At 39.0% G+C, this 27,164-nt stretch overlaps 1 protein-coding gene, 1 long non-coding RNA gene and 1 pseudogene across 3 annotated transcripts; 1 reads left to right on the top strand and 2 right to left on the bottom strand.

The window, feature by feature from the left end:
- LOC101287008 (trafficking protein particle complex subunit 2-like) overlaps positions 1-18,286 on the bottom strand; it is a 35,057-nt pseudogene extending 16,771 nt beyond the window's left edge.
- Positions 6,679-18,299, bottom strand: GPR65 (G protein-coupled receptor 65). Its single transcript, XM_004262309.4, has 2 exons — positions 18,219-18,299; positions 6,679-11,146 (listed from the first exon to the last, which is right to left on the bottom strand). The coding sequence occupies exon 2, from the start codon at positions 10,687-10,689 to the stop codon at positions 9,664-9,666; it is 1,026 nt and encodes a 341-aa protein (XP_004262357.1). The 5' UTR covers positions 10,690-11,146; positions 18,219-18,299; the 3' UTR covers positions 6,679-9,663.
- Positions 17,351-26,878, top strand: LOC117201765 (uncharacterized). 2 transcript variants are annotated; one of them, XR_007475252.1, is made up of 5 exons: positions 17,351-19,385; positions 20,316-20,380; positions 21,157-21,367; positions 26,156-26,295; positions 26,669-26,872. It is a non-coding gene; the product is annotated as an uncharacterized LOC117201765 (long non-coding RNA). The 2 variants fall into 2 exon arrangements; XR_007475251.1 differs by having other exon boundaries at positions 26,156-26,878.
- The last annotated feature ends 286 nt before the right edge of the window (positions 26,879-27,164 follow it).

Below are 27,164 nucleotides of genomic sequence, written 5' to 3'. Positions count from 1 at the left end.
AGTAAGATCAGGAACAAGACAAGGTTGCCCTCTCTCACCACTTTTATTCAACATAGTTTTGGAAGTTTTAGCCACAGCAATCAGAGAAGAAAAAGAAATAAAAGGAATCCAAATCGGAAAAGAAGAAGTAAAACTGTCACTGTTTGCAGATGACATGATACTATACATAGAGAATCCTAAAGATGCTACCAGAAAACTGCTAGAGCTCATCAATGAATTTGGCAAAGTAGCAGGATACAAAAGTAATGCACAGAAATCTCTTGCATTCCTATACATTAATGATGAAAAATCTGAAAGAGAAATTAAGGAAACACTCCCATTTACCATTGCAACAAAAAGAATAAAATACCTAGGAATAAACCCACCTAAGGAGACAAAAGACCTGTACGCAGAAAACTATGACACTGATGAAAGAAATTAAAGATGATACAAATAGATGGAGAGATATACCGTGATCTTGGATTGGAAGAATCAACACTGTGAAAATGACTATACTACCCAAAGCAACCTGCAAATTCAATGCAATCCCTATCAAACTACCAACAAACTAGTTCTGTTTGTTCTACAGAACTAGGACAAAAAATTTCACAATTTGTATGGAAACACAAAAGACCCTGAATAGCCAAAACAATCTTGAGAAAGAAAAATGGAGCTGGAAGAATCAGGCCCCTGGACTTCAGACTATACTACAAAGCTACAGTAATTAAGACAGCATGGTACTGGCACAAAAGTAGATATATAGATCAATGGAACAGGATAGAAAACCCAGAGATAAACCCACACACATATGGTCAACCTTATCTTTGACAATGGAGGCGAGAATGTACAATGGAGAAAAGACAGCCTCTTCAGTGAGTGGTGCTGGGAAAACTGCACAGCTACATGTAAAAGAATGAAATTAGAACACTCCCTAACACCATACACAACAATAAACTCAAAATGGATTAAAGACCTAACTGTAAGGCCAAACACTATAAAACTCTTAGAGGAAAACATAGGCAGAACACTCCATGACATAAATTACAGCGAGATCCTTTTTGACCCACCTCCTAGAGAAATGGACATAAAAACAAAAATAAACAAATGGGACCTAATGAAACTTAAAAGCTTTTGCACAGCAAAAGAAACCATAAACAAGATGAAATGACAACCCTCAGAATGGGAGAAAGTATTTGCAAATGAAACAACTGACAAATGATTAATCTCCAAAATATACAAGCAGCTCATGAAGCTCAATATCAAAAAACAAACCACCCTATCCAAAAATGGGCAGAAGACCTAAATAGACTTTTCTCCAAAGAAGATATACAGATTGCCAACAAACACATGAAAGGATGCTCAGCATCCCTAATCATTAGAGATATGCAAATCAAAACTACAATGAGGTATCATCTCACACCTGTCAGAATGGCCATCATCAAAAAATCTACAAACAATAAATGCTGGAGAGGGTGTGGAGAGAAGGAACACTCTTGCACTGTTTGTGGGAATGTAAATTGATACAGCCACTGTGGAGAATAGTATGGAGGTTCCTCAGAAAACTAAAAATAGAAGTACCATACGACCCAGCAATTCCACTACTGGGCATATTCCCGGAGAAAACCATAATTCAAAAAGAGTCATGTACCAAAATGTTCATTGCAGCTCTATTTACAATAGCCAGGACATGGAAGCCACCTAAGTGTCCATCGACAGGTGAATGGATAAAGAAGATGTGGCACATATATACAATGGAATATTACTCAGCCATAAAAAGAAACGAAACTGAGTTATTTGTAGTGAGGTGGATGGACCAGAGACTGTCATTCAGAGTGAAGTAAGTCAGAAAGAGAAAAACAAATACTGTATGCTAACACATATATATGGAATCTTCAAAAAACAAAAAATGGTTCTGAAGTAGCTAGGGGCAGGACAGGAATAAAGACGCAGACATAGAGAATGGACTTGAGGACACAGGGAGGGGGAAGGGTAAGCTGGGATGAAGTGAGAGAGTGGCATGGACATATATACACTACCAAATGTAAAATAGATAGCTAGTGGGAAGCAGCTGCATAGCACAGGGAGATCAGCTTGGTGTTTTGTGTCCACCTAGAGGGGTGGGATAGGGAGGGTGGGAGGGAGATGCAAGAAGGAGGAGATGTGAGGATGTATGTGTATGTATAGCTGATTCACTTTGTTATACAGCAGAAACTAACACACCATTGTAAGGCAATTATACTCCAATAAAGATGTTAAAAAAAAAGTAACAAGGGCTGCTAATTTCATAAGCTAGAGCTGTCCCCATTGTCCTTTCCTTCAGACCTCTTCAGTCCTATTTCTTCAACAATCTTAGTCTGTAACTTACATCACCTTCACCTTCACTTCCATGTGCACTTCCACATTCCATTAGGACCCTAATGGAACCCTTTGGGGTTCAAGAAAGGAAAAAATATCTGACTCAGACTGATTTACAGAATAAGGAGGCTGATGTGGTTCACATAATTGCCATGTGTGGAGAATCATTATCTCAGAAGAACCAGCTCCAATGCTCTGATTCCCTGAGTTCTTTCTTCCGTATGTTGGCTATTTCATGACCACAAAATGGCCACGGAAATTCCAGGAAGCTCATCGTCATTTGACATCATCCAGAGTGAAACAAAGAGCCTTTGTCCCAGCATTCTAAGCAGGTTAAGCCACCTGGACACCACTGAACCAATCATAGTTCCAGGGAATTGATCTATTTTGATTGGCTTAACTTAAGTACATGCTCCACTCCTAAGAAACCACGTGGATTTTGAAGAGAATGTCGACCTGATGCACAGGACTCTGGGTCATTAGCTGGCTTCTAGTCAGTCTTGTCAATGAGCCCTGGCCCCAGGATAATCAGGGAGGCAGCGAAGAATAACTGAGGTTCAAAGAACCACTGAAAGCTTAGATAATGTCATTGTCAACTGTGATCGTTAGAGACTGGAAATCAAAAGTCCCTCCTCCATTTTCTTAACATCATGTAAACCTCCCTGATTCTGGTGTGAACCTGAAAAAGGACAGCCCAGTAATGACTGAGATGGAATTTCCTATAGCTTGGTGGTATGTGGGCTGGGAGTTACGTATTTTTTTGTAGCACTGAGTCAGTGAATAGAGGCAGTCATGGCACTGTATAGTCTGCAACAAAATTTAGTCCATATATGAACAGCTGACTAAAAATTTAAGGGAAGAACAACCTAAAAAAAAATTTTCATGAGCACAGAATGATAGATGTTAATCAATATAATACCTATTTTTACCAATTTAAAATGAATGTCATTGAAAATATTTGTTTCTATTTTACTTTAACAAATGTAAGAAATATTAATAAAATCTTTCTTAAAACTATTTCTCCATAACCTCATTTTCCCATATAATCTTAAAGTTTTTCAACTGGAAGTACAAATAGTTCCAAGGGTTTCAGAAACTGAACTCTGAGGTTAGGACAAAGGGTGAAATTGTACCATTTTTAGTTCATTCCGTTAAAGAACTTTATTCACTTAACAAACAATTCCGATTACCAGTGAGAACACCCTTAATAATAGTCCTTTTAGGAGTCAGAACAAGATTTGTAGAGCAAGAATCTCTGCTTATTCCAGACCCTGATTTGGCTTGGCAATTCTTTCATCCAAGGGGAACTGGATGAGTGTTGAAAAGCATTAGGTCTTTCTGTCCCATAGTCTTTCTTTCTTTTTTCAAAAAATAAATTTATTTAATTTTGTCTGCATTGGGTCTTCGCTGCTGCGCGTGGGCTTTCTCCAGTTGTCTCGAGTGGGGGCTACTCTTTGTTGCAGTGCGTGGGCTCTAGGCCGCTGGCTCAGCAGTTGTGGCTCACGGGCTCTAGAGCGCAGGCTCAGCAGTGTGGCACACGGGCTCAGTTGCTCCGCGGCATGTGGGATCTTCCCGGACCAGGACTCGAACCCATGTCCCCTGCATTGGCAGGTGGATTCTTAACCACTGCGCCACCAGGGAAGTCCCTGTCCCATAGTCTTTTTGAACATAGGGTGTCACATGCTCCTTTCTTGGGTGAACTGCCAGAGAAGCACGGAAGGCATTGCCCCAAAGATTCAAAACAGATTTCCTTAGCATCAGCGAGTGTCACTTCCATGAATGGGTGAGTGGTATGACAGAGGATTTTTTTTTGTTATTTTTATATATATATATATATGTATATATATATAAACATCTTTATTGGAGTATAATTGCTTTACAATGGTGTGTTAGTTTCTGCTTTATAACAAAGTGAATCAGCTATACATATATCCCTGGATCTCCTCCCTCTTGTGTCTCCCTCCCACCTTCCCTGTCCCACCCCTGTTATCTATATTTTTAAAACACTAATAAAACTTAACAGAGCTGGCACTTATCCTGCACACGCTTCTAAGGTTGCCGGTACGCCACTCTGTGGCATTCCTACAGAGGCACTTTTTAGTCCATTATCTCAATTCTTTGATTTGATCCATTTAACTATCAAAAGAAAACAGGGTTTCCAAGTTAATCTATTTGTTAGTAAGTGTCAGTAGTCTTAGAAGCAAGATCAGAAATTTTACGATAATTTTGAAAAGGATTCTTGTAGAAGGATGTTTACAAGTTCAATCACATTTCCAAGAAGGATTGATGAAATGCTGAGAACTGAAGTTAATATTTTTCATATCATGGGCAAGTCCAGTCATTGCAGAACAAGATTTCTTGATTGTATTTGATTTTGAAATTAACTGAACACACATTCCCTAGACAATGAAATTTGTGTTTTCATTTAAAAGTTTGCACTGAACAATGACATGCAGACTTCCCCAGCCCATTTCTGTGTTGGCTTTGCTTTTTGAACACCTAATTACAACATTATTTGAGGGATCATAACCTATTTTTTAAATGTGTAAAAACCCACTGGTGCTTCATAAAGAGCTTAAGAAAATTTTAGGCAGAAGAAAAGTAGATTATAGGCCATTAATGTGTTTAATGATATGCAAATGGTGTTAAACTAGAAGATGATTGTATTACTGTTCTTTGGGGAAGAACAGATTTAAACAATTCAAAATAACAGACGGAAGTTTTTAGCGCTGAGATCTAACAGTAATAAATTAGAAATGAAAGTCATACGTGTATTGAATTACATCTTGACTTTCATAGATTATAATTTCATCACAGTAGACAAAATTGCAAACTGCTTACAGCTCATATGTTTTATGTTTCTCTTCATGTGAAAGGTGGCCAGTACTTTCTTCCGTGGGTAAGTTAGCTGCATTAGAACAAGTCATCAGTGTTATACCCACGATCCTGCAGAAATTATATGATTTAGCCTACGTTCTCTCACATGTAGACTGACCAATTTAACCGAATGGAAAAAAAAAAAAATTAGAATGACATAGGGAGTTTAAACCAAGTGAAATTATCTGATGGTTACTGAGCTTTCTAGAAAGCAGAGAAATAAATAATGCAAACTGAATTTCAGCAGTTGCCCCTATTCATTTCCAATTCATAGGGAATCTTTCTTGTTTCTTGGATGGAAAAATGTCATTCTAAGCTCCTCTTTGCTTCTGGGGGGTGGCAGCTAGCCGTGAACTACAGGGTCCTGAATAGAACACGATCAACACCTAGTGGCCACAGACAAGTCTTGAGTGTGATTTTTCTTGGCCAGCAACAAGTGATGTCGTAAGAAAAGGATCTTTGGAAAAGAAGAGGAATCTTAGCTCCCACATCACTTTTCCCTCACCCAAGTTTGACCCGATGCTGCCATTGCCACCTTATTCCTGCAAACAAGGGGCATTCAACTAATGCAACTAACAAATGCTACCATCACACTGTCGTGATGGGTAAGCTGTATGAAATGTGAAAGAAAAAAAGAAATAATAGGGGTCAAAAAATTTTTTTTTAACTTGAATTGAATCAAGTGTTTATACCATGAACGAAGAATAAAACAGGACATCCCTGCTTTCGTTTAAATTAACCTTATGTTATTTTTCCCCCAGGACATGTAAATAAAACATCTCAGTCAGAACTAGATTTTTCCAGAATAGTAGAGCAATGGAAACAATGCAGATACAAGTTTTCTTACCATGGCTTCCTTGGCAGCCACTTCTGGTTGAAGGAGAAAGAAGGGAGGAGGGAAGGGGAGGGAAGAATCTCAACAGTGTCTCCCAGCTGCTGACTCAGTAAACAAGAAAATAAAACACTCATGCGTGCATTATTTCAGAAGGCAAAGAGGTCATATGTGTTCTCCTTGTTGCTATTAGACATCTTGCAAAAGAGTAAAAACATAGGTTAAAAGGTCCCAAGGAATTTTTGTTTGTTTGTTTGTTTTTGTGAGGTGAGGCAGGTTGTTGGAGTCTATGAGTATGTGTTCTTTGTGTGTTGTAGCATCTGTTGGAGGAACAGACTTCTGATTCACAGCAGGGTCACCTGATGGACCTAGACAAAGAAGTCTCTAATCACAAAGGCCTTCACGGGTCAGGGTGTTATTGTAGCTGATGTGTTTCCATAGCAACCTGTGGATGGGTTTCACCAGAAGAGAGGCCCATGTGTAAATGACAGAATGATGACAGTGATGTCTGGGCAAAAAAGAAGCCCAGGGCAAGATAAACATGTTTTAAACAGAAATGCCTACAAGCTATGTATCACAAATTCTATTTAAAAGTAGGTACTGTCTAGTTAAAAACAGGCAAAGTCAACAGAAGCAATTGGTAAATAATTATGTATTTGATCATAACATTAAGGATTGGAAATATAATTTCTTGGGGAGAACATTTAGCTTAAATTAAAAAGAGAAAAGGGAATAAATCAGGTCGGAGAGACAAATTTTCTCAGGATGCTCCTAGGGAAGTGATGCTATGTAATTTGAACAAAATGAGGTGATTTTTTTTATGTCTTTTAACTTCTTCACCCATGAAGCTTCTCCCAGACTAGGTAGAGAAAAGGGAGGTTTTAAAAAGCTCTTCTCAGTCTCTTCACTGACCTATCCAAGATGTCTAATTGAGTTCATTCAAATAAAAAATAACATTCTGAATAAAGAACAAAAGGTCAAAAACTTAAATTAAAAATGGATATCTACCTGTTTATGGTGATGTACATAGCATATGTCTCCTCAGAAATGTGAACTCCTAGAAGAAGGCACTATTGAGGATGTGGAAGCAACAATAAAGGCCCTTAAGTTACCATAATGGACTCGTTGAACCATCTGGGAGAAGTAACCATAGCAGTGGTGTGTGAGAGCCAGCCCCTACTAGCTCACGCTGCTATATTCCTATGCTCAGAGTGCCTCCAGGGACTGTTCTATCTTGTGGGTAGCTATCCACTAATCATGATGAAGATGAGAATAACTGATAATAAGAAACATTTAGAAAACTCATCATAGTTTACAAAGTGTTTTCACATCTACTTGTTAAAAGCAAGTGATGCTACTCTCCCTGCTGTTTATAGAAACTGAGCCTTAGGGAGAGCTGAACATTTTTTGAGATCAAACGGTTCATAAGTGGATAACTGCTGGTGTTCTAATCTAGGTCTTCTGACAAAGGCGTCCCAGGTAATAATAGCTACAAGGTCTTATTCCTTCCAGAAATCTTTTTAGTTTAATGGAGAACTGTAATCAGGAACCTATAAAGCCGTTTAAGACTAAAGGATTAACTTCCCAATGTTGGGACTGTCCATAATTTTAGATCATGTCTAGAGTGCTTTACCCTAAATCATATGAGCATCCTCCTAATGTGGGTTCTCCATGGTTGGCCCTGCTTATAGATTTTGGCGGCCTGGTTCATTTTGGAACTTACATGTTAGATCAATGGTTTTGCTGTTACTTATTAAATAGAACGTTCTTACTAAGGGGGCCACAAATTTGTATCTGCCACATCTCTTGATATAACCAACTGAGGTCAAGTTCTAACCAGTTCTCTGTAACAGATCAGCTTAATTGCTATCTATATGACTTATTTTATTTCCAGAGGTATTAATTTATGAAATAACTCTCCTTTTCCTCCTTATTCTTATCTTAAATCCAATGACTATCTTGAACAACTCTCCATGTTTATATGCCTTTTGCATCCCTAAAGAAAGAAATGGTAGAAATGTCAAAAAAAAACCCAAAAAATAAACGCATGAAGGAGGAATAGCAACTCTGGAGGGAAGTCGGGGTTTCTGGGCTCAAGATGTGGCTCTGCTTCCAACGAACTATGTGATCTCAGACAAGACAATCTGCATCTGAGTTTCCAATGTGGGCAAAATTGTTCCTGATCTTTTACTTTCACACGTATTGGTGCTGCCAATAATTTATCAGGAAAGAATCGAACAGCCCAAACTATTTTAGTTCCTTTTCGTTTCATTGGTGTATCTTTAGCCTTTAAGTATGTATAAGTGTATCGCAGGGTGCCCAGACTCAATCTATTAATTCTCCAGAAACTTTATGATGAGAAAAGTGCAAAGAGCAGAGAAAGCACATAGGGCCTCAAAGCAAGGTGGTTTTCTCTTGTGCACCCAAACTGTCATGGACAACTTCAATAGAAAATGGAGTCAGTTTGTGCACTAACTGAGTTTTTTCAGTGTATATCTAGAAATTCATTATTTGTCTTTTTTGTTGTCAGATTTTTGTTTTCTAATATGAGGGCACAAATGATACCAAGACATTTACTATCTGATCAGTTTGGGGGACTGGAAGGAACAGATAGTAAAGAGAAGGGAGAGAAGGAGAAAAGGAGAATAGGAGGATAAAGACATCTTCGAAAATCTTAAAAAATACTTTGGTTAAGAAAAATGTTTACCTGATGCCTACTTAAAACTAGGCGGAGTAATTTCTGTAATGAGAAAATATAAATATAAAAGAATATATTATATCAAGATTCTCTAAATACTCTAAACCCCCAAAGAAGTCTCTGAATGTAAGGTTTAATATAATAAATGTCTTTTTTGTTTATAGTATATCTTTTTGTCTAAACATTAAACTTCTAATACTGTACTCAACAGCAAATTTTGAAAGAATCAAAATTTTAAAAATTGTGATTTTAAAGAAAGTAAAAAGTTCTCTGATTAACTGAAAGAACTTTCACAAAGCTCATGTCCTTTATATCATGGATGAGGCCTTCAGACTCTCACTCAGAGACTATTTACTTTTATTTTATAAAGAACAGTTACAAGCTCAGTGGCTATGTTTCCAAACTGATATAAGCTTCAAAAGGCTTATGAGATCATTTCTGTTGTAACCCCAGTACTTACCACAAAACCTAGCACATAGAGTGGGCTCAATAAATGTTTGTTATCTAATGAGAAGATTAGAAGCAGTATTTAGTAGTTGGTGTTGTTGGCTGGGAGAAATGATAGCCTGAGATCCATAGAAAGAGTGAGAAAAATCACAACAACCAGACACGAAGCTCACCAATTTAAAAACACACGGTCCAGTACATCTTACTGGACTGAGCGATTACAGCACAGATGCAAAAGCAATTGCCATTCTACAGTGATGACCCTGAGTCATTAGGAATATATTCAATTTTGTTTCATTCTTGTTTAATAAAAGTCAGGGAGCTATAGAGCACACGTTTGAAATATTTCCATCGGAGAGGATTAAAATAGTCCCTCAGTGGGAACATTTACTCCCCTCTCATGCTGAGATTTCCTTTTGAAAATATAATCTTGATGGTATAATATTGCATATCTTTAAAAAATTAGACCTTGGTTCTATTCCAGGATGTCTAATTCCACAGTATCTTTTGTAGACATAGAAAGTATGCTTTTTCCTTGTCTTTTTGATTTATTAAGCTTCTTAGTAAAGACTCTGAATACATTCCACATATCCGATCTTCCTGTTTCAGTTACGAAACAGTACAGAATTGGATCAGCAACACAATTTAAACTTGTTAATGCAACTGTGATTCTATAGATTTTATAACTCTGCTTCCCAGGCTTGTTATGGTCAAACATACGTTCATCTAAGCTCACATCATGCTCTAAAATGCTGCGAATCAGCAACATCACATGAAAGGGGGTAAAACACAAGATAAAAGTCAACGTGATACTAACAAGTAGTTTTATGATTCTCTTCTTTTCACTGTTTTCTGTAGCTTGATTTTGCTGCACAGCTTTGTAGACTTTCTGGTTGCAAGCCATTATGATGACCAAAGGTATCATATAGCCTACACACGTCCTAGCAAAGTTAAACCGGATTTGCCATTTCTCCAAAGGATATTTGTCATAGCATAAAGTAAAGTTAGACTTTGTGGCATCACAATATTCAACAGCTGTTTCATCTTCCCACAGAATGACAGCATTGAAGATGGTTTCCAATATCCAGATGAAAAGGCTCACCATGAACGCACATCTTCTTGACCTAAGAAAAGAAAACTTCAAAGGGTAGACAACTGCTAAATACCGATCAATCGCGATGCAGGTGAGGAAAGCTGTGCTACTGTAAAAGTTCATGTACATGAAGAAGGCACTCCCTTTGCACAGGGCAGGAGAGAATGTCCAGTTGTCTTTATTCCAAGTATAATCAATCCATAGAGGGAGAGTTAAGGCATACAGCAGATCCGATAAGGATAAACTGAAGAGGTAAATGCCTAATTCATTTTCCTTCTTTGCTTGCAGAAAAGACACACATAGAGAACCGATGTTGGCTGGAATGCTGACTATTGTCACAAAGATGTAAACAACTGGAAACAAATAGTGATCCAAGTCATGCTGTTCTTCAATACATGTGCTGTTCATGTTTTCTTTTTTAGGTGCTGATTATATGTGTTCTTAGATGGTAAGTACCAAGATAAGTCTTGTCTCTTGGTAGTTTGTTTTCAACACCTAACTCTCTTTCACTAAGATTTCTTCAGTTGTCCTTTGCTTTCAAAAGTTCTGATGGATTCATCAATGGTCATAAAGGATGAGTGGAGATCAAGTTTCACACAGGTATCGATGGCCGGAAGTCAGGATCCAGGTTCCCGGCAGTTACTAAAGTGATCAGTGATTTTAATGTGCAGAAGTCCATGTGCTTATTCTCACAGCTTGCTGATGAAGAACCCTGGAGGATTTGTCACATTATCCATCAGTTTTCATAGAATGCTGTCTTCAGTTTGGTTTTCTTCGTGAAACTCAGAGGAGACTGGTGCGAACGTGAATATAGAAGGCTTTATTTTCACAAAGGTTGACATCTCTTTTTAAAATGCCTTCGTTTCTGTAATGAAAGACAAACTAGAATAGTTTGGGTGCTTAAAAGAGACATCATGAGTTTTGAAACAATCTTATTTTATTTCATTTATTGAGGATATCAAAATGCATGAAACTGCATACAATGAAGGTGTTTAAAAAGGGAAAATTGTCTAATTGACTTCAGTAAATGAAATCAGGCTGAGATATTTGACCTTTTTCAAATAAGAATTATCCAAGGGATGCCAGGTTAGAGGGAATTATATTGCTCACTAGACACAATCTAAGCACGCAAAACTAAAGTTAAAAGTCATTTTAGAAGCTAATTTAAAAAAAAGATGGCGGATTCAATTATTTGTTTGTAATCAGTAAATGCATTTGAGTGTATGGTAAACTGTATGATTATAGGATTTCAATTGTTTTATTTCGTGTGCAATCTATGTATAAGGCACTTATTTGCAAAATATGCTTATTAGCCAAGAAAAAATTGTCACAAGAAGTTTGATAAAGTGAAGCACTTGAAAATATAGCAGTTTGCTGAAACTTCGTAAATAATTAGACAACACTACCTCATTTGTTTCTCCTTTGCTTTCTTTGTGGGCTGATTTACGTTATCTTTCTCGTACTCTTGTGAAAGAGAGGGCAGAATGTGCTCCATTCTGGGTAAAATCTGTGGTCATCAGTTTCTACATTTATACCTGATTGTTTACTAGGTTAGCTTTTTAAAAATGTCTGATGTACATCCACGTAGGAACAGAGAATCCATCCTTCTCTCCATATTGGAATAGAGAACTACTAGCTTTATTCCTCTGCTAGTGAGTCCTGTTGGTGCTTTGGATGATTTATCTGAGGGGAATCTTCACAGAAAGCTTTGTAGAGTCACCATGTAGGGGGAGGAAGACATGTCCTCTTCCTGTGTGCTGTGAGGCCTACAGGACCTCAAAACCGTCCCTTTCCAAGTGTCGATGCGCCCTTAGCACAAAAGAGACCTGCCACCACAAGGCACCAGTATTCTGCTGGGAGAGTAAACCATATCCAGAGCCCATAGGATATGTCACTCTTAACACAAAATGGAGCACTAAGATTCCTGAAATCACCTAATTTTTCCACACCTAAAAATATGAATAAACAGCCTTTTATTTTTAAAATTTTTATTGGAATATAGTTGATTTACAAATGTTGTGTTAGTTTCAGGTGTACAGCAAAGTGAATCAGTTATACGCATACATATAGCCACTCTTTTTTTTTTTAAGATTCTTTTCCCATATAGGCCATTACAGAGTATTGAGTGGAGTTCCCTGTGCTATACAGCAGGTTTTTATTAGTTATCTATTTTATATATAGTAGTGTTTATATGTCAATCCCAATCTCCCAATTTATCTCTCCCCCTCTTAAACAGCCTTTAAATAAATAGGGAAACCTTCCAGAGAGGAAAAAAAGGAAGCAGGAGCTAAGACCAGAGAGGTAAGTGAGCAGTAAAGCTCTGGGTACCCTAAGGCATACGTGGATCTGGAGGAACTAACTAGAGCTTTGACTGCAGAGAACAAGTGACAGAGCATGGACCAGTGACAGAGCATGGGCCAGTGGCAGGGCATGGGCCAGTGGCAGGGCATGGACCAGTGGCAGGGCATGGACCAGTGGCAGGGCATGGGCCAGTGGCAGAGCATGGACCAGTGACAGAGCATGGGCCAGTGACAGGGCATGGGCCAGTGACAGAGTATGGGCCAGTGACAGGGCATGGGCCAGTGGCAGAGCATGGGCCAGTGACAGAGCATGGACCAGTGGCAGGGCATGGGCCAGTGGCAGGGCATGGGCCCACACAGGTAGCATGGGGTCCTCGACATCCCACTCATGCTGGGATCCAGGAGCCTCAGCCATCAAAATAAACAAAATAACAAACTTTACAGATATTTGCAGACAGACAGCAGGGAACGTTGGCAAATTCCCTGTCTTACCTTTGTTTCTGTGAGGAGCTATCATAAAAAAAACAATCCCTGAGTACTCATGGCCTCTGGCTGGTCCTCACTTGGGAATGGGGTCTGAGTCTATACTATTAATCTGGTTCCATAAACTTCAGGCCAATAGTGAATTAATATTGGATCTATGTGCTCAACTTCACTAGTCGTCAGAAATCTACAAACTAAAACCACAGAGGGATACAACTACACACCCACCAGAATAAACGGAATGAAAAAAGATAGCAAATACCAAGTCTTAGTGAGGATGTAGAACACCTGGAACTCTCATATACTGTTGGCTAGAAAACTGTTTGGCTCTTACGCAAATCATATGGTTCAGCAACTCTACTTCTAGGTATATGCTCAATAGAAATACATCCATGTGGTTCCCAAAAGACGTGTGGTAGAATTAGAATGTTCACAGTAGCACTATTTGTAATATCCCCCAACTGGAATGCCTATTAGCGTTAAGAGAGGTAATAGATTGTGCTATATTAACACAATGAAATCTATACATTAATGAAAATGAACAAATTATTGTTACATGCAATAACATGGTTGAGGCTCAGAAACAATGCAGAGGGATAGAAAAAGGCAGGCAGAAAGGGTACATATTATCTGATGAAGAACCAGGTAGTGTTAATCTATGCTGTCAGAAATCAGGGTAGCAATCCATTTACTGAGGGCTTTCTGTGTGCTGGACTCCATATAAAATGGCGTGCATATTTATTATAATTTATGTTTTATTGTAACTCTGTGCTGTTTATTACAATCCTATATTACAAAGAAGAATTGAGCCACATATTAGGCAATTAGCCCCATATTGCCTGTCTAATCTTGGTAGAACTTGGCTGCAATCCTAGGTTTAACTCTAAAGCCTCTTGACTCAACTATTTTGTCTTCTGCCTTTTACATAAAAATGCCTTAGATGTCTGAGGTATTTTTGCTACGGCACAGACTAGCTTTGTTGAAAAGGAAGAGAATATTTTCTACTTTCCTCCTAAATAGTAGCACTGATGGATTCGTACAGGTCTTTCAACTCTAATGGCTCTTCTAATTAAAGAAAACAACGTGAATGAAAATTTCTGCAAACTAGATATAAAATAATCAACCCTACATTTTCTAAAAGATGTCACTTTTATGTTCTCTATTAAACTGTGTGGACTTCAAATAAACTTGTGAGAATCATCACCTTACATCATGTCTCACACTCTGACAATGTGTCCTTATGTTTCCGTATATCTGTCAACACATTTTCTTTGGAAGGTTAAACACGTTCCTTTTCAGTAATTTATATAATGGTTAAGGCAACATTTTATTTAGGCTTTTATTTTTCCTGTACTTGATTTTAGAAACAGATGGCTAAAAAGGAGCAAATATCCTGCTACCACGGGGAGGGCGGGAGCGGGGTGGGAGTGGGGGGAAGATCTCCCAGTTTTTTGAGTCAGGAGGCTGAATTTTGAAGGGTCTATTGTTTAGATCAGGAATCATCTGTGAATTGGTTTAAAGCCGAAATTAATTATCTTTCACCACTCACAATGTGGTAATAAAAAAATGTAAATAAGACCAACTGGAAGTGGGAAAACCATCATGCATTCCCGTTCTTCTCAACAAAGCCCACCTACATTGTTGCAAACAACTATGTAGAATGTCATATTAAATATTTAGTTATAAAAAACAGAGAAAGAGGGCTTCCCTGGTGGTGCAGTGGTTGAGAGTCCGCCTGCCGATGCAGGGGACACGGGTTCGTGCCCTGGTCCGGGGGGATCCCACATACCGCGGGGCGGCTGGGCCCGTGAGCCATGGCCGCTGAGCCTGCGCGTCCGGAGCCTGTGCTCCGCAACGGGAGAGGCCACAACAGTGAGAGGCCTGCATACCGCAAAAAAACAAAAACAAAACAAAACAAAAAAAACAGAGAAAGAGGAGTCAGATGGCTGTTATCTTTGGCGGGGGTGGTGGTGGTGGTGGTGGTGGTGGGTGAGTAATGACAGGAAGAGGGCACCAGCAGGACTTCTGAGAATTGGGTAATGTTTTGTTTCTTGATATGAGTGTTGATTCCATGAACAAGTTCAGTTTGTAAAAATGAATCATGCTGTACACCTAGGATATGTTCCTTTTTGCTGCATGCAGATTATATTGCAATTAAGGTTAAAAAGTGAAATCAAAAGGCTATGTGAGATGAGATGTAAAGAATCTTGACAACTAACATCTGAATAACCTGCAGATACAGCATATATGTCTTCCTAAGAAATGGTATGATTTCACTTCTTTCCTCACATATAAAAAGTAATTTATAGAAACACAACAAAACAAACAATAAACAACTTAAATAATCTGAAAATAAATTCACCCATAATAAAAGTTTACCATATGAAAGAATAAGTATTCTAGGCACGTGGAAGAAGTAAATACAAACCATGCCTTGAGGGAAGCTCCCTCAACCCAGGCTTTAAAGAGTTCTCACAGATCTTGTTCTAACAAATATAGACTGATTAAAACCCCCCAACCCCAAACACACTCGATTTTAAAAATAGATGGATAAAAAGAACAAATATCCTGCTACCACACTAGAAGAAAACACACACACTTACACACATACAGAAATTAGCTTCTATGTGTGAGATTCAGCAAAAGCAAGAAAGAAGAGTACTAGAACCACAAAAGCTTTAGAGATAAAATTAATAGATATATAACACAAAACAAGTATGTTTAATACATTTAAAGAAATAAGAGAAGGAATCTGAACACATGAGTAAGGCTCAAGAGACTATAAAAGATGACTGGGCATATTTTTTAAAAGATTGAAATAGACCTTTCAGAAATTAAAAAATACAGTAATATAAAATTAAAAATTAACACAGGGACTAACCGACTGCCTAGCTCCAGCTGAAGAGAAAATTAGTATATTGTAAGACAGAGCTAAAGAAATAACACAAAATTATCAGAGTGCTAAAGAGACAGGAAAATACCACACAGACATGGAGGATAAAGTGAAAAGGTCAGCGTATGTATAATTAAAGTTCACAAGGACAGAAGACAGAAAGTAGGGGAGAGGCAATGTTAGAAAATATGCTGACTGAGAGATGTCTGAAAGTGATGAAGGACATGGCATCCTCAGATTTATGAAGCTCAGCAAAACCCAAATAAGATTAGAAACAAACAGAGCTGGAAATCTATACTTAGCGGACATTGCAATCAAGCTGCAGATCACCAAAGACTAAGAAAAAAAAGAGCCAGAGAGAAAAAATGGACTACCTACAAAGGATGAAATTTTGACCGACAATGACATTTTCAACAACAATGATAACATAAACCAGAAGACAGTGGATTGATATTTCCAAATTGTTATGAAAATATATGTCATCCTATAACTGAATACCCAACAGAACTAAATTTCAAAATGAGAGCACAAATGAGGATATTTTAAGATAAACTACCACTGAGAACATTGGCCCCCAAAATCCTCATTAAAGAGACTTCTAAAGAACATAAGTGAAGAAGGAAAATGACACTCGAAAAATGTCTGAGATGCACAAAATTTAATAAGATACAGAGGATGGAACTCTGACGGTTACGCAACATCATGTCTATCACTAGGCTCATGCGTCTGGGGAAGAACACTTAAACCATGAAAATATTCTTCCTTAGAAGAAGGACTTGGGAGAACTGGGTGATGAGCAGGAAGGTGCCCCTTCCTGCTTTGTCCATGTTACTCAACAAATGCTCATCTTAAAAAAAAAAAAGATAGGAAAGGTCAAATGGAAAAATAGTTTTGAGAGGACTTACAAAATTCTCAGTGGAATAAATTCCTTTCTCTGTAGAAATATTTCCTGCCTTAACTAAAACAACCATAAGACTGAATGGTTTAATGAAGCAGATACTGGGTGTCTTCTGGGTTGGGCAACAGAGGCAGTGTTTCTGGGGGCTTGTGTTTACACGTGTGAGGGCTCTGGAGACTCAAAGGTTCTCAGCAGCTCTTGGGGAATTTGTGACCATGTGTGTTCCTTCACCTCTCTAAGTTTCAATTTTCACAGGCGTAAGATAGCAACCATTTCACAGAATTCTTGTGAGGATTAAATGAGATAACACATGAAACTCAGTACTGAGCACATGGTAAGCCTTCATGACATGTTAACTGATATTGTTCTAATGACAACACTGGCAGCCTGTGTTGTTCCCTACATTTCCTGAAAGCAGATCATCTTTGGCCACCTATCCAGAGCATAGCAGAGAAACCAGAGGCACTCAGTATATAATTTATATAATAACATTTCACATATGATACCAAACGCTGCAGAGGAGAGCTGTTAAATTAATTTGTGTGAATCTGAGATTTTAACAGAATACATAATTCTTATTATTCATACATCTTTTCAGATATTATTTTGATTGCTTTAATCATATTTTGAGAAAACTGTTTTTAGATCCAGTGCTGAGAAATTTGGATAAGTTTTTAATTCTGATTTTAATTTTTACCTGATGCCCAAAGAAGATAATCCACAGCTCCTAAAACAGTACCAACCATTGATGGTTGGTAAAAATCAGAATTAAAACAGTACCAACCATTGATGACAATGATCAGAAGATAAAATGTTATAGGAAACATTTGCCTTCATTTATCAGTTGAATAGCTACTTATTAACACTCTACTGTGTGTCAATGTGATAGTCATCTCTTAAGAATTATTAATTAATTAATATATACTAGAAATATTAATTAATACTGGAAATATTATTTTCAAATTTCACATAGTTTCTGATGGTATAAAAACATATCACTAGACCTTTATACTGCTGAGGAAGTGGTGCTAGATAGCTCTACAGCCAGGAGTTGGTACATTTCTTCCCTAACCACTTAATTTTCATTTTGCCAATATACTGTTTCCTGTAGAGGAAATGGAGCATAAGCATTACTCTTTTATATTTTGATAGTGTTACCTATTTCTAAATGTAAATTTTGACATCCTTTACTACTGCTCAAAGTAGAGAAGACATGTGTCATCCTCATTTCTCCCCGTCTTATAATACTTTGCATGACCACATTTATACAGCCCAAACTAGAAAAAAATGTTGCAAATATTACTGACAATCATTCAAAAGTATGTTATCTACTTAAAGTCTTATTTTTTAATCTTACACTTACCCATGTTTCTTGGGATGATGATTTTGTTGACCGAGGAGCCAGATAAATCTGCTTGCACCCAGAAGAGAAACCAATATTTTTGAGGGGACAGGAAATTGCACTCATATTTCATCACAAACCAATGAGGAAGCAGCATATTAATGAGAAGGATGTACATTATCCAAGTTTGAGCAACAGAAGTCTCCTAAGTATTTTAAAAGATGTTTTATGTATTATTTACTGTAGTATAATTTTTATTACTCACTTTTCTCTTTGCATCTTAATTACAATTGTATATTGATACTATATGTGCTTTATTTGATAGAATATGTACTAGAATCTCATTCATTCATTCACTCCCTCCCTCACTCATTTGTCTGTCAACACATATATCTATCCTCCTCTCCTAAGAGACCACTGTGCTGGCAGATATATAGGACCTGACCCTAACCCATAAGGAGCTTATCACTTAGTGAAGGAGAAAGCGCTAATAACCGCAATGGTAAAAATAGTAAAAATGGATAAATACTCCAAGAGAGGTACAAAAAGATAGGATGAGTCGTTGGATGTGTAGAATAGGAGAGTCTGTTGTAGATGGAATCAGGGTGATCAAGATCCTGGGAGAAAAACAACAGAGAGAGAATGCGGATGTGTGTATAAAGAGCATGTTCATTGCTTAATGGCATGATGGTGGGGTCAAGGTAGCCAACCAGGTAAAGTTTTTGTTTTTTTTCAAAGGGATTATATATTAGCTATACAGTATTTTATTGTAGAACCATTTTCTCCTTTGATTTTCCTCTTGGAAGAGAAGATTCCATCAGAAATTGCTAAACCATGCTAAAGCCACTTGAACTAACTGGCTTAGGCAAATCAATACTTTTATGAGACTTGAAACTTTATTTGAGAAAGACATGGGATGTTATAATGAAAATTCACTTAGTATAGTAACACCTTGACAGTTGTTGCCAAATCTGTAAGTGATCTTTTTTTTTTTTTCGGTACGCGGGCCTCTCACTGTTGTGGCCTCTCCCGTTGCGGAGCACAGACTCCGGACGCGCAGGCTCAGCGGCCATGGCTCACGGGCCCGGCCGCTCCGCAGCATGTGGGATCTTCCCGGACTGGAGCACGAACCCGCGTCCCCTGCATCGGCAGGCGGACTCTCTACCACTGTGCCACCAGGGAAGCCCTGTAAGTGATTTAATGTGAAGTGAAATTAGCTCCTGGAACTTCTGAGATATAAAAAAGCCAGAGACTTCACTTTTGAACCTTGCTTTAATAAACTTTTATTACACACGAAGAGGAAATTTTTACTTTATGAGGACAGAATTAATTTGGGATGGAAAAATTTAACTTCATTTTAAAAACTGTAATCATGACAATTTGAGCCTGCCTTTGTAAAAGGACATTAGAAGTTCCTGTTGGTAGGGTTTTTAAAATTTCTCCCCAGAACTGGAAAAGATGATATTGTGATATAACCAAGATTTTTAACCTTGAGGTTATTCAGGATGTAACAAGAGTATAATGGGTTTCCTATACTTCCTTTGTAGGTCTTTTATTGAAAATAATAAAAGTAATCAGTTAGGTTTATAAAGTACATTTGCAAAGTAATTTAGCATATAGGAACTTAAAAATTCAGAATACTTTCTATTTTTACTGAAATAATAAAAAATTTAAGTACAATGTAGAAAATTAATAGTAAGACAAGCCTTTAAAAAAAAAATGAAAGCAATGATTTCAGTTTACTTGTCACTCTAATCCAAAATTCTCATTTTTGTTCGGTTTTGCACATCCACTTATCTGTGGCTTCTATACATGGGTATCTCATGACACTCACAATTTCTTATTTTACTTAAATAGACTATACTTCTGCTTTTAGGGAAATGGCATCTTAATATCCACATCAGATTTTTATGTATTTTGCTCTTCAAAAGAAAAAAAGGATGTTGTTACAAAGCACAGGAAACGCAAACTTTCACTTCTGATTAATTAGGAGAAAAACTGTGGCTGCCCTATGCTGAAACTTTGTCAGTTCCACATAATAGGACATTTAAGAACCTGTAATAACTCTGCTTCTTATTTAGTCCAGAATATTTGACAATACTGTATTTTCAACTACAGAGCTAGCTGATGAAGAGATGGAAATTCCAGAGCTGTTGAGTCTCTGACATTTAAACAACTCCAAGGTGAGAAAAAGCCAATTAGAAGCATTCAGAATACTACCTTGAGGGGTTTGGTGTTCCTGGCATGTTGGTATCTGGTTTCCTGAGGCCACAGAATGGACACCCAACACTGGCCCGTGCAGGGCACTTGGGCTGCCCATGGGGAAAAGGGGAAGTGAATGTGGTCTTGCTTGGCTCCAACTTCTCCGTGGGGCAGACAGTGGAAGAATCTAATCTGCTGATGAAGGGTCCTTTGCATCCACATTTTCCACTTGCTGCAATTTCACTAGTTCAAGTAGCAGCTAAACATGGCAGGGAACATTCTGAAATACTGATTTATTTCCCCAGCCTTACTTCCTTTTACCCCATCCCTATTCCCCCTCCACACTCAATTAGCCATTTTGCATTTATTGCCTCAAGAGAAGGAATTCTTGGCAGAAAAATACGAGGTTGGGAGGAGAAGACAATCCTAGGTTTAGAGTTTCAAAGGATTCATGCAACTCAGGAGAATGAAAAGGACTGAGGTGCAGACAATCTGCTTGGAAGAATATCTGTTGAGCTAAAGCAAATCTTCCGGCCCCCAAGAACAGATAAAAGGTTTTTCCTGCCGGTGGGGCTGGGGCTTAGGGTTGTGAGAAGGGAAGTCATGAGAATTCAGATGTGGTTGCCTGATACAGGGACACTGCATCCTGACTGTTTGTACCCTCTCCCCTGCAATCCCTGAGGTGGGGGTGGGGTGACAGTTACTCTGATGAACTGCATGATGTGGGGAGGAGAGTGATCCTGTCTCTCATGTCCAGGGTGAAGTCCAGATAGGAGGCTATCTCAGGGCTACATGTGTGAGAGGCCTGAGACAAACTTACCACATTCCCCTGTGCCCAGCACAGCGCTGGTCAGGGCACATGAGGGGTGCACAGAAGTGATGCAGAGCCTCAGCCCACCTCATGGCGCTTCCAATGGCCCAGTGTGTCACAGAAGAAGCCTTGTCCCCATTGATGGGGGACAACCCAGGTGAGTCCTGCATGGGCTAACTACTGAGGACCAGAAGGGAATGAGGACATCTCACGAGAGGCCAGCATGCACAGAGGGCAGCCTTGAGAATTGGGGCTTGAGCTAAAACTCTCTAGCCTTACCTACATACAAACTCCCTGGATCCTAGATGGTGTTATGGGCTGACTTGCATCCCCTTACCTCTCTGCCAAATCCATATGTTGAGGTCCTAATCCCTAGTATGTCATAATGTGACTGTACTTGGAGTTAGGCTCTTTAAATAGATGACTAAGTTAAAATAAAACTGTTAGCATGGGTCCTAATCCAATCTGATCGGTGGTGTCCTTATAAGAAGAGGAGATTTGGACACACAAAGAGACACCAGGTATGCGCATGCACAGAGGAAAGACCAGGTGAGGACAGAGAGAGTAGGTAGACATCTGTAAGCCAAGGAGAGAGACCTCAGAAGAAACCAACCCTACTGACACCTTGATTTTGGACTTCCAGCCTCTAGAACTGTGAGAAAATAAATTTCTGCTGGTTACACCACCCAGTCTGTGGTGTTTTGTAATGGCAGTCCTAGCAAAGTAAACACAGGCAGAATCCAGAGGAAGAAGACGTAGGATCCTGAATTGACTGTGATTAAGTGTCCACCAGTTTGGTAGAATGGGGTATTGAAATGGAATTTTAGTTGAGTTACAGAAAGATAAAGAATATTTTATTTCTGGCATCTCTGATTATGGCCTGAGATTGGAATCCACTTCATGTGTTTGATTTAAAATGTGTAATTCAACAAACATTTATTAAGCCTTTGAATAGGACTACTGAGCAAAAATATTTTTCTCATTACTTGTCAAGGAGCCTAAAATGTAACTATTAGATGACTTTTATTTGGGGGGGGATCTTGAAACTTTTACCAGCAGGCTTCCTTTCTAAGGATGCAAATATATTCCTTGTGTTCGGGCGGGGGGTGGGCAGAATATTAAGTTGTCAGATAAAACCTTACTTGGCTTCTACATTATGGCAAAGCTCCCTGAGATCCATTTACATCAATGGTTCTCCAAGTATGCTTCTTGGATTAGCAGCATCAATGTCACCTCTGGACATTGGAGAATTAAAATTCTCAGTCTCACCCCAGGCCCAGGGAATCAGAAGCTCTGGGGCTGGAGTTCAGTGATGTGTGTTATAAAAAACACTCCAAGTAGTTTTGATGCCAAAAGTTTTGTTTTATTTAGGGAACAAAGTTATTTTTTAAAATAAACAAATAAATTTATTTATTTATTTATTTATTTATTTATGGCTGTGTTGGGTCTTCGCTGCTGCGTGAGGGCTTTCTCTAGTTGCTGTGAGCGAGGGCTACTCTTCCTTGCGGTGCGCAGGCTTCTCATTGCAGTGGCTTCTCTTGTTGTGGAGCACAGGCTCTAGGCATGCGGGCTTCAGTAGTTGTGGCACGTGGGCTCAGTTGCCCCAAGGTTTGAGAACAACTGGTGTACAGGATGGTTGCCTGGGTAAGAGACTGTTGGGGTGGGTGGTGGAGAGGCAGGGAGAACAGAACTTCTAAAAAGGGAAGAGTATGGAAACACTTTATGTTCAAATTCTTGCTTGCTTTTGGTACTTTAACCCTGTCAGAAATTTTTCTCTACCCTTCTGTGTTCCTCTGGCTGGTCCAAGAATGAAATTGACATGAGACAGATTAACAGGAGAAAATGAAACAAAAATTTAATAACATGTATGCATTGGAGAGGCCCAGGAAAACTGAGTAACTCACTAAAATGGCTGAAATCCTCACCTTAAGTATTATCTTCAGCTAAAGACAAAAGAGGATGTTGGGGGTAGTTGTTCAGGACTGCAAAGGGGAGGAAGGCAATTCATATGGAGATGAAAAAGCAAATGTTTGGTAAACAAATGTTTGCTGGGTCGTGCAGAGACAATGGGGCACACAGAGGACTCTGATCTCTAGGCTCTGCTGAGTTTCCCCCATCACAGTCCACATTTGCAGATATCTCTGGTGATAGCTCTAATCTGGGAACAGGCCCTTTATCCAAATTCTCTTAGACAGTTAAGGGGGGAGGTAGCAAGAAAAACTTCCCAAGTCTTCTGTTTCTTAAAAATAATCAGTCTAAATCAATTCTCATACCGAAGAGACACATTTTGGGGTGGCAGATTTTGTTCCCCTACAGCCCTATTATCCCTTCATCAGTATTTAAATTCCATTCTGCATCATTGTACCATTAGTTCACTTGGCTCTGCCCTTTTCAAAACAGTTGAGCTAATACAGTCTCTCATTTCAGACTTGTAAATGATTTTAACTTAAAGCTTAAGTCAGAACGTAAGTATAGTAACAGTTAAAATGGAGATATGTTATCAAACTAAGGACTAGAGTCTTTAATATCTTAAATACCTTTTCAGAAGATCTAATATGTATTTCATGATGTCTGTAAATTACATAAATGCCTTTTAATTCCTTTGTTATACTCATTTATTGAAATAACCAAATTTAAGAAGATTAACTCCAAATAGTTTCCTCTGATGTATTGCGGATGTGCAGACTGCTGATTAGCTTAATTTTTAAAGTCAGGATAAGAAGTGTAAGTCCTTGTGGAATTATCTGTTGAGTTTGCTTATGGTAGGGATAGCCAGCTAATCGTTTAAGTTTTAGGATTGAAAAAATATTTCATGAACTTAGATTTAACCAAGACATGTACTAATATTTAAGGAGGTTCAATCCAAAGGATAGGGCAGAGAAGTAGAAATGATTGGCAAAAAATTGAGTCAACTGGGGCAGAGGGGCTAGGGACAGACAGGAGGGAGGATCTGAAGCCAGCTTAAGTGTTGTGGGTTCTATGGCATCTGGACTGGGGAAGGCAGGTTCTGTTACCCAAAGCTGTGGGTCATACCAGAATCCATAGAATGAGCAGAGCAGAGCAGAGATTATAGTGAAAACCCAAGAGTGATAGGAATACCTGCCATTTTACAGAAAATAATGCTAGAGTGTTTATTTTCCTTGGTGCTTTTTTAGAGGATGCTAAAGTATCTTTGCAAACGTGCAGTAACTGAGTAAATCCCTTATATCATTTTATCATACCCATTTCTATGAATAAGCCCTCAAAATATTAGTTACTGCAATATTTAATACTATATCATATGAGTGGTTTGCTGAAATGCATCATGGGTAAGTGTTGTGATTTTAAAATATGTTCACAAATTCCTTGGCACCCCTCCTTTCAAGAGGTGGAGCCCGATTTCCCTCCTCTGGAGTGTGGGCTAGACTAGATGACTCATTCCTAGAAAATAAAGCAGAAGTGATGGTGCACTATTTTGGAGACTAGGTCGGAATAATCCTGTGAATTCCTCCTCATGCTCTCTCTCTCTCTGCTCACTTGGTCTTGAGGGATGCCAGCTGCCCTGTCGTGAGAAAAGGTCCACGTGGTGGGGATTCGAGTGAGCCAACAGTACTGAGTAACCATCTTGGAAGTACATCTTCAAGCCTCCAGATAATTACAGCTCCTGCTAACATCCCTACCGCAACCTCACTAGGGATTCTGAGCTAGAACCACTCAGTGAAGGTGATCCAGAATTCCCAACCCACAGAAACTGAGAGATACTAAATATTTGTTGTTTTCAGCTACTGAACTTTGGGTACTTTGTGACACAGGAACAGATAATAAATTCAGTATATATATTGTTGAGTTGATGTGAATGTTGTGACATGGAGAAATTATGAATTTGGGATTAATTCAGGCAATTGTCAGTGTTCAAGAAATTTTCCCTTTTTATAACCAAAATACTCTGTTAACTCTCTGGGTTTATGGCATATACTTAACTCATTTTAAACAAAATTTCCTAATAATCATGGTTACTTATTGCTGATTAAAAGACAACTGTCTGAAAAAAAAAAAGAAATTTTAATCCTATGGTTTGGACATGCAAGCAGTACAGACAGTAGGTGTATAAGTCAGCTCAGGCTGTCATGACAAAATACCGTAGACTGGGAGGCTTCAACAGTAGAAGCCTTGATTTTCTCATACTTCTGGAGGCTGGAAGTCCAAGGTCAAGGTATCTGCCATTCAGTTTCTGGTAGGGGATCTTTTTCTGTCTTGTAGACAGCTGTCTTCTCACTGTGTTCTCACATGGTAGAGGTGGTGGGGTAGAAGGGATGAAGTGAGAGAGAGAGAGGATGCGAGAGCGGAGGGTGGGGGGAGAGCCCGCAAGAGCGCACTCTGGTGTCTCTTCTTATAAGGACCCTAATCTTAGTGTATCAGGGCCCCATCCTTATGATCTCATTTAACTTTAATCACCTCCTTATAGTTTCTATCTCCAAATCCAGTCACAATGGGGGTTGGGGCTTCAATATATGAATTTTAGAGGGAAACAATTTAGCCAGTAATCAAAGTCTGAGATGGGGTGGGAAAGCAGGTTGTTGTCCAAATTATCCTCTCCTGAGGCTGGGGAGAAGTGCAGTGAATGGGGGATGGAAACCAAACAGCATTTGAGGCTTCCATGGGGCCAGAATGCAGGAGGGGGAGGTCTTTCATCCAAACTGTTGGTGTCAAAATCAATTAAGTAAAGTGAGAAGCCAGGGCTGCTGAAGTAGCCTGTGACTGGAGGGATAGAGCCCAAAACAATACTGGCAGTCGGAGTATGGAGACGGGAGTCGGAAATCTAGGGAGGAAGATCACAGCAGTGAATGTAGAACAAGTACTGGCAGGTAATTCTTACAAATAGGCATGAATGCACATGGTGGGGTTATGTTTGCTGCAGGCTGGTGCCTGGGACAACTGGCCACTACTGTTCTGTTTCTCCTTGCAGGATACCTCTGACACCCAGTGTGTGTGGGTTTTCCTTCCACCAACAACCAGTTCTCCAGTACTCCAGACACCAGCTAGAAGTCCTTCAATTTAGTTCACTTCTGCCACTAATTACCTGGAGTACGCACCAGATTCCACAAGGTAAGAGCTCCATCCCACAGGGCTGTTTCCACTTCAGATGCTGGTCACAAGACCTCAGTCTCCAGTACTTTGGACCAACTGGCTGTCATTTGGGGGTTCCCACAACCCACTCCTCAGGTTCAATAATTTGCCAGAATGGCTCTTGGAACTCAGGAAAGCATTTTACTGACATTTACCAGTTTGTTACAACTGAACCACTGTTAGATATTGTTACAGGCTGAATTTTGTCTGCTTCAAATTCATATGTTGAAGCTCTAACCCCAGTGCCTCAGAATGTGACTGTATTTGGAGACAGGGCCTTTATAGATGTGATTAAGTTAAAATGAAATTGTTAGCATGGACCCTAACCCAATCTGACTGGTATCCTTAAAAGAAGAGGAAATTTGGATACACAAAGAGACACCAGGGATGCGCATGCACAGAGGGGAGACTGTGTGAGGATACAGAGAGATGGTGGCCACCTGCATGCCAAGGAGAGAGACTTCAGAAAAAGCCAAAGTTCCCACCACCTTGATGCTGAATTTCAGAACTCTGAGAAAATAAATTTCTGTTGTTTAAACCACTGTTTTGTTGTATTTTGTTATGGCAGCCCCAGCAAAGAGTGGATATCCTTCAATCTCATCTTTAGCAGCCAGAGGCAACCCAGGGCCTGGCATACATGAGATCTGCTCAGTTCAACCCCAGCACCACTGGCCACATGTGGCTATTGTGCACTTGACATGAGGCTAATCCGAATTGAGGTGTGCTATCTGTGTAAGACACACTCTAGATTGTTGAAATCTTCGTATGAAGAAACCCCCACAAAATCTTTTATTAATATATTTTCATATTGATTACATATTTATCAATAATATTTTGGATATCTGGGG

This window comes from Orcinus orca, chromosome 2 (genome assembly GCF_937001465.1).
Source record: "Orcinus orca chromosome 2, mOrcOrc1.1, whole genome shotgun sequence".
NCBI classification, from domain to species: domain Eukaryota; kingdom Metazoa; phylum Chordata; class Mammalia; order Artiodactyla; family Delphinidae; genus Orcinus; species Orcinus orca.
Note: the sequence above shows the minus strand (reverse complement) of the source record. Positions and strands in the feature narration are given on the sequence as shown.

Coding starts and splice junctions, on each gene's coding strand:
- GPR65 (XM_004262309.4), bottom strand. CDS start 10,689: ATGAACAGCACATGTATTGAAGAACAGCATGACTTGGATCACTATTTG.